This window comes from Pleuronectes platessa, unplaced genomic scaffold, assembly GCF_947347685.1.
Source record: "Pleuronectes platessa unplaced genomic scaffold, fPlePla1.1 scaffold_370, whole genome shotgun sequence".
NCBI lineage: Eukaryota > Metazoa > Chordata > Actinopteri > Pleuronectiformes > Pleuronectidae > Pleuronectes > Pleuronectes platessa.
Genome location: NW_026519140.1, coordinates 1 through 18,228, shown reverse-complemented (window position 1 = coordinate 18,228; position 18,228 = coordinate 1). Strand labels below are relative to the sequence as shown.

Below are 18,228 nucleotides of genomic sequence, written 5' to 3'. Positions count from 1 at the left end.
CAAAATATGTGACTGGTTTTCCATGAATTCTTCACTTTCAATTGGTGAAAATATATATTTTTAAATGCCTTATCTCGTGATGTTAAGTTATGTTAATCATTCCAGTATTTTCCGGACTCCTGTAAAGATAAATAACTTAATTTCTGACTCTAAACATTTTGAATTTGTGTCTTCGGGGGAAAAAAACATGGAAATCAAGGTTTCATCCCTTTTTTCTCATTTTCACACTTGGTCGAACAAAAGGAATTATGGGTATCACTTTGCTTAACCCATGTCAGACAACAATTCAAACAGACAAGAGGCCGTGTTGTCACATCAACACACAATCGGCCGCTCTGACAACCTCCTGCTCTTCTGTTCTCTCCTTCAGACGTCCGCTCTCTTCCAGAAGATTGAAACAGGAACAATACAAGTGGAGTTTGTGATCTCGTCTTCACCTGTTGACAAAACAGCTCAGAGAAAGTTACATCCTGCCAAGACTTGTGGTTTCCACCTCCTGCCACCCCCCCCCCCCCCCCCGCGGGCAAACACCTCTCATCCCTCGCTAATGGAGCCGCGCTCGATTCACTTTGAGGCTTAAGTGAACTTGTCAAAGTCAGACACGTTTTTCCCGTTGATAGAAAGGAGCCTTGGTGGTCTGAAAGGTGACGGGGGGGGGAATGAAAGAAAGGGAAGAGGAGACAAGAGACTTTTCTTTATTGTCCCTGATGCACTGAACCACAGGGGCTGAATTTAAGAATCTAAATATCTGAGTCAGCTGCTGCAGACAAACTCATGATGATTGATCTTCCAGACCTCGGTGACGACTCCAGAGAATGAACCAGTGAGTGAAGACATGCCCAACTCGAGACTGATGGTGAAAGTGAACAAACAAACAAACTAAAAAATACAAATATCTCCTAAATGAGGAGTGGTTTATTCAGGAGACACAGATGATGAATTAGAAAGATGAGGATATCGACATATATCGGAAATGTCCAGAGCCGGTTGTCCAGAGTTCATGTGAGAACATGGCTCTCATTTCTCTGCCTTTGACCTGCTTTGCTCTTTTCTTTGTCCTGATTGATCTCTAATCTGAGTCCGGTCTTCCCCTGTCAGCCGAGACGTGAGGCCAGAGGCTGCACTCAGGTGGGCCGCTGCCCTGCATGGTCCAGCTGTGGCCTGAGGGGGGCTGGGGGTAGGGGGGGGAGCAGGACGCCCTGATGAAGCACCACACGGCCCCGAGCTCCACTCAGACCTTTGGTGTGAACAAGCTGCTTTGTTACTGGGAGCTGATGGGACGGGGAGATAGAGACTTCCTGGGAAATGGATGGTTTGGAGCATGGGAGCGGTTCACATCAGGAACACACACACACACGCACACACACACACACACACACACACACACACACACACACACACGCACACACACACACACAGGTTTACAAATTACAGAGGGTGAGAGTCGTTGACCCTCAGATAACAGAGATGGCTGCAGTGACTCAGGGTCCAAACATCATCACATCACTCAGGCCTCAGAAAACTGTCAACAACCACAAATAAACAGGCTTTAATTCTACTTATTTCAAGTTCCTGATTTTTGGTTTGTTTTCTTATTATTTACAGTCACAATAAAGTTTATATTTATATATATAATAAAATTGTAATAAAGGTTTGGTAAGATAGATAGATAGATAGATAGATGGATAGATAGATAGATAGATGGATAGATAGATAGATAAATAGACAGATAGATCGATGATAGATAAATAGATAGATAGATAGATAGATAGATAGATAGATAGATATATAGATAGATAGATAGATAGATAGATAGATAGATAGATAAATGGATAGATAGATAGACAGACAGACAGACGGACAGACGGACAGACGGATAGAATGATAGATAGACAGATAGATAGATAGATAGATAGATAGATAGATAGATAGATAGATAGATAGATAAATGGATAGATAGATAGATAGATAGATAGATAGATAGATAGATAGATAGATAGATGGATGGATGGATGGATGGATAGATAGATAGATAGATAGATAGATAGATAGATAGATAGATAGATAGATAGATAGATAGATAGATAGATAGATAGATAAATGGATAGATAGATAGATAGATAGATAGATAGATAGATAGATAGATAGATAGATGGATGGATGGATGGATGGATAGATAGATAGATAGATAGATAGATAGATAGATAGATAGATAGATAGATAGATAGACAGATAGATAGATATTATATGTTAACACAGTGTGTGAACATATATATATATATATAATATATCGAAAACGAGTGAGGAAAAGAAGAGTGACTCCTCTGCGGCTCTGTGGAGATGAATGGCCGTGAATCAGGGCGGTGCTGAAACCAAACATGGTTTCATAGCATTTCAAAACGAGTCCATAACTAACCGGCAGTGAGAGAACTTGTGAAAACAGCTTGAGAAAACACATCAATGGTCATTAGTGCAGGTACAGCGTTTTTCCCAGGACCAGGACGGAGCCGTTCAAACTGGCCCGGGATCAGTTTGGCCCGGGTACGAGTCTTGGGAAAAGCCCAGTCCGCAAGTTTCTGAGTGGGTGGCCTCTTCCAGAACCGCCTCTGGTTTCATAAACCATGCCTCTCCTGTGTGCATGAACATGCAGTGACAGGCAACACGCATGTGCACACAACACACAGTCCACTCAGTGTGCTCCACTTATTGAGAGGTTTTATCAGCTCATATGAAAACGTTTTCCTTCTGGAAACCACCAACGGGCCGACCACATGAATTCTCCTTAAACCGGGAGCGCGACTGGCGAAGGCTTTGAACCGGAGACCACGAGACGTCACAGCGCCGCTCGGGGGTTTCAGGGCCGAGATGGAGAGAGGGATAAGGCTCGGTGGAGAGATAGAGGGAGAGAAACAGGAACGAGGGGAAATACTCGGTGCTGAACACAAAGAGGATTTTCATCAGACTATCACAAGTTGTTCAATTTTAATATAACCAAACACAGAAGAACCTTGAACTCTGCAGATCACAATCACATGGATGTTTTTAAATTACTTCATTCCTCTACTATACTATACTCTACTTTAATTATACTTCACAGCTGTAATCAAACTTGTATATTATCATCCATCACCTCAACCTCCACATGTCAAACCTCCACTGTCCCACACGTCACTTTAAAGAATGAGCCTGGACGTGAGACATGATCCCTGCTGAAAGTCTCACGTGGTTCAAACCTGGTTCAGATCTGGTTCATAGAGATGATCAACATGTCAGCTCCTACAAGTGAAAATCATCTTGATCGCCCCCTGGTGGTCGAGTGCAGTATAGGTAATAATCCCACCCCATCGGTGCTAGAAGATAGATGACATGGACCAAACTACAAAGTAAAAATAAAAGTTTCTGTTATTTTCGTTATTTCTCTTCACACTGATGTTTGTTCTCGTTCTTTTAATTCGATGCTACACTAACAGGGTGATTGGGAGCCAACACCATTGGTCGTGATTGTTCCCAGTACCTGGACCTGGACACCACTGACGTGCAGCATGTCTGTTATATTGCTCTGTTTTACCTGATTGGATAAAATGCTGAACACGACAATGTTGGATGAAAACAACTTTTAAATAGTTTCATTCTGTTTGTCTTCTTCGTCATTCTTCTCTGTTGGTTGCAGAGTAATTTGCTTTAGGTCAAAAAATCTAAAGAGTCCCACTAGTGGAGAGACCCTCTCATTTAAAGCTGCAGATATACATCAGCTACACACATACACACACACACACACACACGCACACACACATACACACACACACACTGGCTGGGGCTTGGGAAGAAGAGAATTAGAAGAAAACCCATAAAGACATTTACGAGCAGCCCCATGGCAGCCATCACCCAAACAGGGCCGCCGCCGCAGAACCGCAGGGGCAGAGAAACCCTCCGTCTGTTGACTCCACAGATTAGTGACTTAATATAACCAAACAAAGGCCGCCTGTCTCCCCGCTGCACTCAGGGAATATGCTGAAGAGGGAGCGCAGGAGAAACCACAGCAGAGTTACACAATCTGTTTTCTTTTGCTCCCAGTGTCAGTGAAGTGGCTCCGCTGCAGTTTGTTCAGCTTTGGGCCGTGAACATGAGGGAGAGCGGCAGAGTGAACGGACTTGAACATCAGATCTCCACACAACAGCTTTGAGGGTTTTCCATGTACAGTAGTGAAGCGGTGACGCCACACGACCCGTCCAGGTACTGAAGTGTTAAAACAACTCATAGTGGTGCAGTGGAAACCTGGACATCCCACCAGGGCAGGATCCACTTTGAGGCCCAAGAGTTTCATTTAGGGGCTTTAAAAACCAAATGTACAAAGAAATGTGTTTGTTTGAAATATATAATATATAATATGTCTTTTCTCCAGATACACTGAGCCTCTATGTAAACGTATCAGTCATGTTGGTGCTGAAAGGAAGGTCAGCTGGTGTTCATGCAGCAACTCTCGTAACTCTTTCTGTTTCCTCTTGAGTAATTTCAAGTTTGTTGAAATCAAACTCCTCACTTCATGAAAGTAAAGTGTCCAGTAGCCTGTAATCTGCATGAGCTGCTCAGTCTCATCTTCTTGTAGTTTTTATATAATCCTGCTAACAAAGACCAAACTGTAAAGACTCTTCTCAGAGGACAAACCTCTTAGGTCCTATCTCACACCTCAATGCAGTGATTCTTGTGTGGGGGTTCATCATATTCTAATTTGTCGTGCCATTGCTTCATAATGAACCAAACAATATTTCGACCCTCCTCATAAAAACCTATACTAGCTTCCACGCTGCTTGTGTTGCTGTGTGCAGCTCACGCTATCGTCCATTTAGTTTTTACCGTCCACGCAGACAGTCAGACCTCATGGTTATTGCTGCAGTTGAGTTCATTCTCACCGAGGCCAGACTTGGCAGATAGAGCTTCAGAACAGTGGCAAGCAGCAGGTATATCATAAAAAGATCATTTGATTTGAAAAATTGCCCCAAAATTTAGATTTCATACTCCTGTCTGTCTGTATGTGACTCGCATATCTCGACAACCGTTCATGTTACCAGCTTCACACTTGTCATGTGTGTTGTTTAGCGAGTGCAGTGTAGACTCATCAAATGAAAATCCCTCCTTAGGATCAATAAAGTTGTCTCAATCTGAATCTGAATTCTGTGAGAAACGCTGCAGAACAAAATGAAAAAAAAAGTTATTTATTCAGATCTGCTCCAACATCTTATGGGTTCTTCCGTGGAACATACCACATCCTTCCATTGTGGTAATCCGACCAGTAGTTTTTGTGTAATCCTGCTCACACACAGAAAGACACAGTGAAACATTGTCTCCTTGACAGAGGTCATTAAAGTTTCTGCACACGATTTCTAACAATCTTAGTTTTCAGTCTCCTCTTGCACCACCGCTAACCGGCTCTGTGAGAGTAGATCCACACAGACAGACACTGAGAGACCCTTCAGTAACTCACTGGCAGAGTCTGTAACCAAAACAGCCGCATCATCTCCACAACAGAGGCGAGTGTGGAGTGTCACGCTGGACATCGTTTCACTTCTCCTCGCTCTCGCTCGCTCGTCGCTGCCACTCGCTCTGCCCCCGAGCTAAAGCAGCAGCTGTGTGTTTGTGAAAGATGAATGTGAGATGTGCATCCTCCTCCGGCTGACATCATTCATCTGCACACGCACACACCAGTATCAGGACACTGACTGGTTATGTTCAAGAGGTTATGCAATGGTTTCTGGTTTTTCTTTGATCCCTCGTGTCTGCTACCTTTGCCAAGGAGGTTATGTTTTCACCCCCGTCCGCTTGTTTGCTGTTTTGATTGATTCTTGTCAGCAGGATTATGGAAAAACTACCAAACTAATTTTAAGTGAATCTCGGTGGAAGGTGAGACATGAACCAAGAAAGAACTCGTTACATCTTTCTGAACCAAGGGGAAGATCCAGAAAAAACACGAGATGCGTCTTTTGAGATTCTCACAGATTTCTATACAGAAATATCTGCGAGTGTTTCCAATCTGGTGCAGCTTGATTGAATTAAATCAGACTATTTGGCCCAAACCGTTCTAGTTAGTGGCATGAAACCACGTCCCCGAGGCCGGAGGGGGGGGGGGGGGGGGGGTGGAGCGGATGGGAGATCAGAGAGCCTGTTTGCAGTCACATGATTCAGTCAAAACAACGACTTCAGACAAAGTGTGGAAGAGGGGAGGGTTCACTTGATGCCAGCAGAACATGACGACAGCACCAGACTAAACAAGAGAAGTGTCAGAGTTATGAGAACTCTGGGTTTCTCTGGTGACCTCCTGGTTCTTCTGCATTTGTTCTCACCACCGGATCTCCATACTACTGCGATATTGATTTTAAATGGTGTTCTCAAACGCCACAACCTGCCTGGAACACCTTGTCTACCTGTGTTTCCCCCCCCCCCCCCCCCTCTGCTCAGCAAGCTCCTCAGCCACAATATCCCTGGACTCCCTGGGTAACAGTTCTCATTCGGTTGTGTATATAACCTACAGCTTTAGCCCCACTGTCACTTTACAATTAAAAAACACTTCCATTAGAAGTGTATCCACGTCTCCCAGCCAATCAGAGTAGAGAAATATCCATTAGCCTCTGTATAATGTGACCGCGGGGTGATGTCGTCCTGGTGTGCCGGGGTTGACGTCATATTTTGAAGTGTGTGGCTCCTTCTGCCAAAACATCGGATTTTTCCTCACAATTGTGCGTTTGTCTGAGCTGCAGCAGCAACAATGTGGGTCAGTCACGGCGTGTCCCTCTGTGTCTGTGTTATGGCTCGAGGTTAAGAAGCCGCCGTACTGGGGTCTGACAGCCGGGCTGATATATGGAGCTCTGGTACCATAACTCATAACTCCAACACACTAATTATAACCACAGAGCAACACCGCTTTGAACCCTGTGCCTTATGACTGTGTGTGTGTGTGTGTGTGTGTCTGTGTGTGTAAATGAGACAGTGAAAGCACAGAGAAAGTCCCTATAAACTGTATTTAAAAATGGATGAATGGTTATTGCTATAGAGGTCTATGAGAAAATTACTCTTATTTTTTAACGTCAAGTCTTTTTCAATGGAGCTTTGAAGCTTTAATGTTCAATTTAGTAATCATGGTTCATTTAGAGTCAAATAGAGCTCTGTAGGCATTGGGACGGTGTGAATGACAGCTTGTACCGTCCAATGGCTGCAGGTGTAGGCTGGTGTAGTGTCCTCGCCCTCTCCATTAGGCTCCACCCCTTACTCGTCCAAATATGGTCACTTCTGGTTTCAAATGGCGTTTGACAGAATGCCAAACCGGAGACCGGGACAAATAACTAGTCCCCATGATGTAAATCATTAGATTTTATGGTAAAAACATTTTTTAAACTGGTTTAGGTTAATATTCTGGTTAGTGTTAGATAACTAGTAACTGTGGTTAGGGTCAGAGCAGGTCTCCAGGCAATCAATGTAAGTCAATGTGATGTCCTCTGAAGAGAATCAAGTGTGTGTGTGTGTGTGTGTGTGTGTGTGTGTGTGTGTGTGTGTGTGTGTGTGTGTGTGTGATTGAGCGAGGACTGACACCCCTGCCCCACCTCCTGCTGATCTGACTTGACCTCAGACCCTCCATCTCCAAAGCTGCATGGAGAGATTAAAAAGCAGCGACTGACCGAAGCTTCAGATGATGTTTCAAATCTCCCAAATCCTTCATCATTTATTATATTTAACCTATTAACACACACACACACACACACACACACACACACACTATTACATATCGGAGTTATGTGCTGGAGGTCAGAGCATCTTAACTGGGATAAGATATTCACATTAGTGTCTAGTGGGAGCCTCCTCTGGTTTTCCTGATTCCACAGACAAACACAGCTGGGATGCTGCCTTGCAGGTCGTCGGGGAGATGGCGGGGAATGAGAGAGGGATGGGGGGGAAGCAGAAAGACAGAGAGAGCTTCTCTTTCATCAGGTCACACTCGCTGACATCCATTCAGCGTGTCCGCGTCGTAACGACCCCGACGTTACACGGAAGTCTTGATCTTTCCACTTTGCTTTTCTTTGTCTGTCAAACCGTCCTGTCACTTCAATGGACTGTGTGTCTTTGCTCTGCTGCTCAACAAATATCAGAGAAATTGTGTTAAATTAGATTTTATTCCTCTACGCTGCTGCTGCTTCTTTGGCTCTTAGACTCTACAGATTATTAATGGTTGAAAGAATTTGTGGGTGTTGTGAAAACCTTTCTTCGGCTAAAGGGACATTTATGTAAAATTCTATAATAAAGTTTTCAGTCACTTTGATGAACAAAACATGTCATGACACCTGACTGATGCAGAGGATCATGGCTCTCGCCCCACCACCCTTTCAGTGACCTTTGAACCCTCGGCCTCGCACCCAGAGGTCAATGTCTCATCACAGCCCTGAGAAGATTTGAGTCTGACTGCTGCAGGGAGGAAAGTGAGTCCTGGGATATGTCTTTATATTTGTTGTTTGTTGTCAACTTATTATCAATTATTATAAATGTTTCCAAATTTAATCAAGTACATTAAACTGATGTGTCTGTCGTTTTAAGCTCACTAACGCCCCCCACTGTCTCTAAAGTGCATAAGCAGGGGTCATTTAAAAATAATCCCTCTGCTACAACACGTTTTGTCGTAGAAATAAACTTCTAATCCTGCGAATCCCTACGATCAGGTGATTATTCTACAGGAACTGAAATGAGTCACATCTGAAATTATTAAATTCTGAGTGGTTTATTCTGAATTTTTTTAATCTTCTGCATTTCAAGTGATGATCATTCATGTCTGTGTTACTGTCCAACTTATAATTATTAATAATAAGTTGTAGAGTGCCTCACAAATAAAAAACACATGAATATAAAAACTTTAAAAACATTAAAGAATATAAGAAATGCTTATGTCATGTTTACTTATCACTACAAAGCAATGCTTTGAAGTCAGAAATCGAAAAAACCTTTGTTGTTTAAATGTATTAGAATCAAACATTATATTTTCATCTGAAATGTAACTTAATTCAAATATAAAGTAGCATAAAGTGGAAACCCAAAGTTATAGAAGTAGTACTGTGGTAAAAGTACTTTGAATACTATAAATACTATGATGTAAAGCGACTTTTATTTAGTTGATTTCTGCTTCCGCTCTCACACCGGAAGTGACGCCCAAATGGCGTCCCCCTCTGCCCGGCTGGCTACACGCTGGTTAACAGCAGCTGTTTCTTCTGGGAACCGCAGCGGTCGTTTCCTCGTCGCCTCCCCCGGACATGCGGGGCTCTGCTCGGGGACACTTCCTCCGGTTCTCCGGGGAGCGGCGGCGCTCAGCGCCGGCTCCTGGAGACCCGGACACGGGGTGACATTGAGGGGAGACACAGGTGAGATGCTAAGTGCTAGCATCACAGACTGCAAGGTGCTAGCATCACAGTCAAAGTTAGTGAGATCTGAGACACTTTGTCCAGACGCGACGTGGACAAAGTGGACAGTCTGGAGGACACGCCCCGTTGAGACAAAGCTCCCGTGTGTCTGATGTAACTGATGTGAGATCAGCTGATGTTACATCATCTGGAGGCTGCGTTTTAAAAACTGTCTTTATCTCTTTTTTTACTTCACACTAATGTAAAAACGTCACCAGGTCAAGGAAAGGAAAGAAGGAGAAGCTGTAAGGAATTAGGAAAGGAGAACCAGGGTGCAGAGGAAACTCTCAACTTTATTTATCACAGAAGAAACACTACGTTCTCTGACAGTTAAAGTCACGTGTCCACAACACACATGACACGTCCTGAGAAAATAAGTTTTCAGCTCATAGAAGGAAATACAAGAATAAAAACAAACTAGTAGTGAAATAATATAATGACGTAAAAACCTTATAGAAGTGAAAACATATTAGTGTGTCCACTCAGTCGGGAGTTTGAAATGACTTTTATATTTTTTACTTAGTTCTGATCAGTTTTATATTTGTATTAAGTTGTTATAAGTAAAGACAGAGAAACCGACCCAGGAGCTCAGACGATCACTTGAGGATTCACATCAGTTCTGGATCGTGTCAAGAGAAAAACAAACAAATAAACAGTAATTCTATTAATTTTATATCTATGTGGATTTGCTCATGTGCAACTAAGACTTTTGACCCTTTCCTTTCATAAAGGACGGTCTGAAGTTTCTTATGCTAAAGGAAACAAGTGAGGAAGCAATGGAAGACCTGCACTTACTCCTGAGATGTGGAGAGTTGCAGGTGTAATTAGTTTAATTATAAAAGATGATTTAATATTTCATGCATCTCATCAGCGTCAGTACTTTAAATGTTAAAGCTCCTCTTCACGTCCTTTTCTCTGCAGCGGTGAGATTCCCTCATGTCTCCACCAGTCGATCGCTCCACACCAGCAGCAGACTGGGAAACAAGCAGGACTTCTATGAGGTGTTGGGTGTTTCCCGCTCCGCCACACAGAAGGACATCAAAAAGTCTTATTACCAGGTCAGAGGCCCAGGTTTAACATCTACACAGTCAACTGGTTTCTCATTTATCACTTTAGAGATGGGATGTGGCTGTAAAAGAGGTTTTGTTGAGATGTGATAAAGCAACAGGATCATGAGGGAGACTTTTAAAGAAGCTGCTCTTTTCTGTTCTCTCTCTTTTCTCTGCATCTTCATTCATGGTAACTCATCTCTCACCAGTTGGCAAAGAAGTACCACCCGGACACCAACCCAGACGACCCAGGGGCCAAAGAGAAGTTCGCCAAACTGGCTGAAGCCTATGAGGTAAAGAAAAACAACAACGCCAACAATATCCTCCCCACTTGTAAGACGAGAAGAAGATAGAAGATGAGCAGCAGCGTCAGGTTGTTCAGATGTGTCCTCTGTGCAGGTGCTGAGCGACGAGGTGAAGAGGAAGCAGTATGACACGTACGGAGTGGCGGGATTCGACCCCAGTCGAGCCGGGGCCGGCCAGCAGCAGTACTACCGAGCCGCAGGGACCAACATCGATCCTGAGGAGCTCTTCAGGACGATCTTTGGAGAGTTCACTGGAGGACAGGGCTTCGGAGACATCAACAACATGTTCGAGCAAAGGCCAGAGGTAAGAACTCATTAGCATCTACAGGGTTTTAAGATGTAACCTCAATTTATAGTTGTGTTTTTTGTTATTTAAACCTTTTTACTGTCAATTAAGTGAGTTAAACATAATCAAAATAAAATATCAGTTAATGTGTCTCTGTCTTTCTCATAGTTTGTGATGGAGCTGACGTTTGCAGAGGCGGCAAAGGGAGCGAATAAAGAGCTGAGTTTGAACATCGATGACTCCTGCACACGGTGCGATGGAAAGGGAAGTGAGCCGGGCACCAAGGTGTCCCAGTGTCACTACTGCAACGGCACTGGTGTGGTGAGTTCCAGAGCCAGATCTCTCTCTCTCTCTCTCTCTCTCTCTCTCTCTCTCTCTCTCTCTCTCTCTCTGTGTGAGAGAGGTTGTCTGCAGGACCCCGGCACTTCATTCAGTCAGTTCTTCTCTCAGCATATCCCTTCATCACTGTGTGTGTGTTTGTCGCCCCCTGCAGGAGTCCATCAACACTGGTCCCTTCCTGATGCGCAGCACCTGTCGACGCTGCGGTGGGAAGGGATCCATCATCACCACGCCCTGCGCTCTGTGCCGAGGCTCGGGTCAGACCAAGAAGAGGCAGACGGTCACCGTCCCAGTTCCTGCTGGTAGGTTCTCATCCTGGAGGAATATGAAAAACTGTGAATCTGAGCGTCTTGCTTTAAAAGATCCAGACATGAATTTGCTGTTGAATTATGAAAAATGATTCATCTGATAATTGTGTTACAGGTGTGGATAATGGTCAGACAGTGCGCATGCCAGTGGGTAAAACAGAAATCCTCATTACATTTAGGGTAAGTTATTCCAGTTATTAGTTCTTCATGTCTATATATTAAATAAAATCCATTTGGAGCATTCAGGAGACTCTGAATTTGATGTGTTACAAGTAAAAACATTGTGTGTGTGTGTGTGTGTGTGTGTGTGTGTGTGTGTGTGTGTGTGTGTGTGTGTGTGTGTGTGTGTGTGTGTGTGTGTGTGTGTGTGTGTGTGTGTGTGTGTGTGTGTGTGTGTGTGTGTGTGTGTGTGTGTGTGTGTGTGTGTGTGCGCAGGTCCAGAGGAGTCCAGTGTTCAGGCGCAGTGGATTCGACATCCACTCAGACGTGCCCATTTCTATAGCTCAAGCCGTCCTGGGGGGCACGGCCAACGCACAGGGCCTCTACCAAACCATCAGTATGATGGTGAGTAAACAGCCGAGTGTGTGGATGATGACTCACAGCTTCAATTCTCAGGTTTCCCCTCAGAATGATAAAACATTAGCTCTTAGATTCGACGAGTCGGTTGTGACGGTGCAACTGAGTCTAGAAACAAGAATGGGTCTCAGAGCACAGTGGAGCATTGTGTCTGAAAGGGCCTTGGTGGTGTTTCCAGTTTCCTGCTGGATGAAGACCACATTCACGTCCTCCAGAATCTCTGATGTGCGTTCATCGTGTGTGTTTCCAGATTCCTAGCAGCTGTCAGGCCGATCAGGTGATCCGGCTGCAGGGGAAAGGGATTCGGAAGATGAACAGCTACAGCTACGGAGATCACTACGTTCACATCAAGATACGAGTCCCCAAGTAAGATCCACTCACAAAGAGATGCTATAAATCCAAGTGGAGCTTTGTGGGTTTTAGATCGATATGACACTGTTATAAACGTGTGTCTACATACTCGGCTTGTATTTGTGTGTCTGAACTCTGTTGTTGTTTTGCTGCAGGAAGCTGACGAAGCGACAGCGCTCTCTGCTGCTGAGTTACGCTGAGGAGGAGACGGAGGTGCAGGGAACCGTCAACGGGGTCGACCCCTCAGCAGGTCAGGGTCAACTCCACCTTCTTACATCTCCAGCCTAGTGTGTGGATGGACACACAGACTGAACCAGTCAGAGTCTCTGTGATGCCATCAGTTGTAGCGTTAGCAGTCGAGCTGATCCAGTGCATGTGCGTGTGTCTGTGTCCAGGAGGGGGCAGCGGCGCTCCAGGATCTGGTGCGAAGGGGACCAGTTCAGAGGAGGGACAGCAAGAGCAGAAGAAGAAGAAGAAGGAAGAGGAGGAGGAGGAGGGAGGATTCTTCTCTAAACTAAAGAAAATGTTTAGCTGAAACTCAGGCTGCAGGTGGGAGCTTTAAACACTTCACTCCTTCATCAGTAGACATGTTGACCCGTCTTTAACATGAACAGCCTTTAGTCTTTAGTGAGTTTAAGCAGAAACTGTGACGAGGAATGGATCTAGTGTCGCTGCAGAGAAGATGTGAAGTTACAGACGACAGGGTTTGAGTGTTGTGAACAGTGCGAGCCAACGTTAAGCAGGGATTCTTATACAAGGACTAAAAATGTCATTTAAATCCGAGAGGAAACACAAAGTCTTTTGTGAAGAAGAGTTTTTACTTCTGTGGGATCAACACAAATCTGTGAACTTTACAAAACGGACATTACGCAGCTTTTGTTTTGGATTCAGTGGCAGATGAAGATTCAGCTTTGAAATATAATTTAAAGCTATTAAATTAATGAAAACTCTTGTTTCCACTGTCCAGCGTTGTACTTTTAACAAAAATATTTCAAAAATCCTCTTCCCTTCACTTCATTTCAAGTAGTAGTGACAACAGGAAACTTTGTCCATATTGCCCCCTGGTGGCTGGTTGCAGGATAGGTCTGGCTTATATAAAAAAATATATTATGACTTTATTTTTAAATAGTGTGTGGTGGTGTCGTCCATCTTTTCATACTCTTCATGTTTTTACATTATAGAAATGCAGGATATAACTCTTTCTAGCTAGCTTAAACTCTAAAGTAACTAAAGTTTGCTTCAGTTTTGTATAATTTTAAAACGTGTTCTACTTCTTTCACAGATAAAAAGAAGACATCATAGAGAAGGAAGAACATAAATCCACTGACTGCTCCTGCACAGCCGCCTCCTCCTGTGGGGATGAAGCGAGGAGGAGGAGGAGGAGGAGGAGGAGGAGGAAGAGGAGGAAGACGAGAGAGAGAGAGGCACGGGAAGTTTTGTGTTGACACAGTCGCTCATTGTTGAATCTGTGCTCGACAAACAGGCCACGTAGATGTCACGTCCACCCACACCCCCCCACTGGTCCGTCACCACACCCAGGTGCTGCGCTGACGAAGACGAGGAACCCGACGGTGTCGTGGCTGAACTTTGTTCTTCTAACTCGACTGAGACTTCTCTGCCCCTCGAGTCACGAGGCGTCAGTCCATCGCTCTCTGTTCAATAAGACGATGGAAGATGGCGACAGGACAGAAACCCAGGTTTCTACTGACGTCACTAACTCATTGGAAGGATTTGAGGAGCTTAACTGCACCAGGACTGTTTTATTATTTAATCTCTGTTTATTGGAACCATAGTGTTGTAGAAACCTGATATATCAATGGAGGTTGTTTGGAAAAGTACCTGAAGAGGTCTGTTTAATTTATTTCTCATTATATTACACCTGAATTGATTTCCTAGTTAAACCTCGACAGGGAATAAGCCCAGTGTCAAGTTCGATTCCACCAGTGTAAAGACTAACGCTGCCAATACAACAATGAATATTAACGTTGGTTTATTTATTGGAGTTCTCCAAGTTTTTCCAGTTAAGATTTTCACGGTTCTGTCAGAAGAATGTCTCTGAAAATCAACAAAATCTTATTTCTTATAGAGTTCCCTAAATATTTAATAATTTGCTGGTACTTTCTCATAATCTGGGTAAATGAAACCTCGGCCAAGTCCCCTTTTAAAAACCAGATTTAAATAAAATATTTTATCAGGAATTAATATTAGTCTCCTCAATATTCATATTTATTTTTTTCATCTAGATCCATGACGCTGACAAATAGATGAAAATTAAAAAATAATTCCTGGATCTGCATTGAACTTTAATAGCATCTTTCTCGAGTCATGTCTTTAATCCTCCACAGTATGTCATGGACGTGTGAGTAGTCGAGTGTAAAACCTGATAAACAACAAACAGCCTCCTCTGTGATTCACATCCTTTCTTGAGGAAACAACAGGACATGGAATCGTGTGTTACACATTTCCACTTCATGAGGTTCTTGAACAAACACTTTGCAGTACTGTTGACTCTGAGCACATATTCCTTTCTTTTATAAGGAATGAAAATATAGAAAAGTGGGCACCCTGATTGTGAATATTTGTTTGTGTGAGATCCAGACTGCGTGGATTTCATTATGTTGTGTTGCATTTGTGTGTGGCAGCAAGAAATAAACGCTCAAGGATCGAAAGGTTGTTATTTCATTTATCTCAGTTAAGTGGTTTATTGAAAGTGTGGACGTTGACCTGCAGTGCTGCAGCTCACCAACAGAGGGCAGTGTTGCTCTGATGGACTGAAGCTCTGCCTCTGTCACTCACCCGCTCCCACTATGTGATGTCACCGGCCAGTTAATCCCAGTGGGAGCGAACAGAAGCTCGTGTCAGGGTCATCGGGAACATTTCAGACAGGGGCTTTCCAGCTGTGCGCAGGCTCCAAAGTGGTCAGTCTTCACAAACAGGACTTGTGGTGCGTCCCGATGGAGACTTGTGATTTAATATGAAGTCATACTGGCGGCCAGAACAGACCAGTGGCTGTGTTTTCCAGTTTGCCACAGTATATTATCTGTTCCTTTTAGCAGGCGAGTTGGAAAATGCTTAAAGCTGCAGTTCTAGATCAACATGTAAGAAAGCTGTAGGAAACATGCAAATAGAGAATAAGTGCAAATCAAGAAAACAACTTCATCCATCAGCAAAAAGTCACAAATACAGAAACGACAATGGAAATGTTTCCCGGGGACACAAACAAAGTGCTGAACCCGCTGTAGTTCACTGCTTTGTGAAGTTCCATCACCACTGACGAGTCACAGACTTACATAACTTCATTGTCATCTGTCATGAAGTTGTTTTCTTAAATTGCACCTGTGTTTTTTCTATTTGCATCCGTCCTATTCATTTGAAAATGTATTTTTTTAAATGTTTAAAGTAACGCTATGCAACTTTTACGGAGCAACAGCGCCCTCTGCAGCCTCACGTGGGGATTTGTTCCATGTCTGTGGTTGAACTGGTTGAACTGAGACACAACTGAACAGGGGATTTTTACCCACAATCCCCGGCTTCCTGAACCAGAAGAGCTGCGGCTGAAACAAATCCACCAAACTCTGGAATTATTCTTATTTCAGAAGTTTCCTGGTGAATATCGGAGAAGCCGTGAGGAGAAAAACAAGCAAACTCCTGATAGACAGAACCGGGAACTCTCTCGCGTGTTAATGTTTCTAAATATAAAAAGTTTTCCCATGAAAGAGAAAACTCCAAAGTATTTACAAGCTGTCAAAACCCGCTCACATATTGGACATGGACTTGTATTATGTGAGCGACAGTATTATACTGAAAGAAAGATGAAAGACAAGTCGAAGAAACTCAACAAATACAAAACTTTCAACTAAATTTGTTAAACATTTGGGTCTTGAACTCATTTGCCCGCCTGCTGGTTCAGGTTACGAGGGACAGATTGCAACATCTTCAGGGAAACTTCACTCCGAGCTGAGGCCACAACAACCGGGACAATGAGCCGTAAAATGCTTTTTATTTTCAAGAAGGCCAAAAAAAAATATTTTCCTCCGCTGGAACTGAACAGAATCAAATTTCCACATCTACAGAACATGTGACGGGTGAAATATTGCTCCAGATGTTAATAAAACTAGACACACAAACAGTTTAGGTTCAAGTCATTCAAAATGATTAATGAAGTCAGTGGCGTGGAAGTTTGTTGGTCGAGGTTTGAGATGTTTGTGTTGTTGCAGATCGAAGAATTTAAGTTGTCGTTATAACCAGATGGTCCGACCTAACAACACAACTAGAGCTGCAGCGACTCCATGTTGTTTTGTGGTACAAGTGTGCGTTTGTCTATATACGTACACAATTTTAAACTCAGCCTGAAATGTTTGTTGGTTATTAAGATTATCCGCTTTAGCAGGAATTACACAAAAAGGATAAAAGTGCTTTTAACCAAACTTGGTGGAGGGATGAAACCATCAAATGTTTTATGACAAATACATAATTTAAGGTATCAGACGACTTGATTTTCCTTATTCTGTAACATTATTTAAAGTGGTTTTATTAGCGCTGCCTATAAGAATATATTTGTATTACTGTGGGTCTGTTTGTGTGTTTTTCTTTTTGTGGGATAACTTTAAATTGGACGTATCTAGGCAATAAAATGAGCCTTGGTGGAGGAATGTCTTCTCCCACCTCCTTTGTGGTTTCTTTTATATTTCCACTATAAGAACTACACAATCATGTATAGATTTTTCGGTCCTGGTGAAGGAATGTGCTCCAGTTCATTCTGTGACTTCATTCACGGGCGTTTTCAATCACTCTTGTAATGATCTTGACACAAGTGACTTTCTGTCTCTTCTCTCTTTAATTAAACGACTGCATGTTCCTCTGAGGGCACAAATCATCTTTGACCTCCTTTCAGGCTGAAAGGCGTTTCCAACCCAAAAACAACTTCCTGAAAAGTTCACTTGGATTCAAAACCCACAGCTTTCGCGTTGTGTTGAATTGTGAGTGGGAACAGACCAACAACAAAGTGCTTCACAACATGATGAAGTGACAGCTTCTGTTGCAGAGAGTCAGACTTTATCAAAAGTCAATAAAAGCCTTTCTACATCTCCTCCGGCTCCGACCAGCGTAAAGACTTCATTTGACCCAAACGCTCGACTGGTCCCAGCTGTCAATCGTGTGTGACTGACAGCTGGTTGCTGGGAGTAACTGGGAAAAGCTTGAAGGCATCATGTGGAGCCATAATGGAGTTTTTCACTTTAGCATCTCAGTAAAAACGTCTTCTCACTGCAGCACAAAGAGGCTCCACTGGTTCTCTTCTGTTACTGTCACAGGCGGGTGGATAATTATATTTGCAGAGAGACGGTGATTGAAGGCTCGTTGTGATGTGTGACAGGAAGTTGCGTTGCAGAGCGTGTGGTCGTTTCCCAGCTGGTGACAAGTGTGTGTGAGATCTAGGAAGCCTCCGTGGAAGCAGCCGGTCCTGAGCCGGGTTTACCAGGATTAGTCCTCAGTGCTGCTCGTCTGCTCACTGGGAAAGAGGGTTTGTTTTATGTGGACAGCTCTAAGCCTGGGATTTGTCTCCTTTGTTCCCAGTGGGAACGC

General features: G+C 43.5%; 1 protein-coding gene across 1 annotated transcript; it reads left to right on the top strand.

The window, feature by feature from the left end:
- Nucleotides 1-9,187: 9,187 nt before the first annotated feature.
- On the top strand, nt 9,188-15,314 carry LOC128436430 (dnaJ homolog subfamily A member 3, mitochondrial). The gene is made up of 12 exons (XM_053418170.1): nt 9,188-9,392; nt 10,353-10,489; nt 10,690-10,773; nt 10,880-11,089; nt 11,240-11,392; nt 11,565-11,712; nt 11,834-11,898; nt 12,154-12,282; nt 12,545-12,660; nt 12,801-12,895; nt 13,041-13,194; nt 13,928-15,314. The coding sequence occupies exons 1-11, from the start codon at nt 9,188-9,190 to the stop codon at nt 13,178-13,180; spliced, it is 1,482 nt and encodes a 493-aa protein (XP_053274145.1). The 3' UTR covers nt 13,181-13,194; nt 13,928-15,314.
- The last annotated feature ends 2,914 nt before the right edge of the window (nt 15,315-18,228 follow it).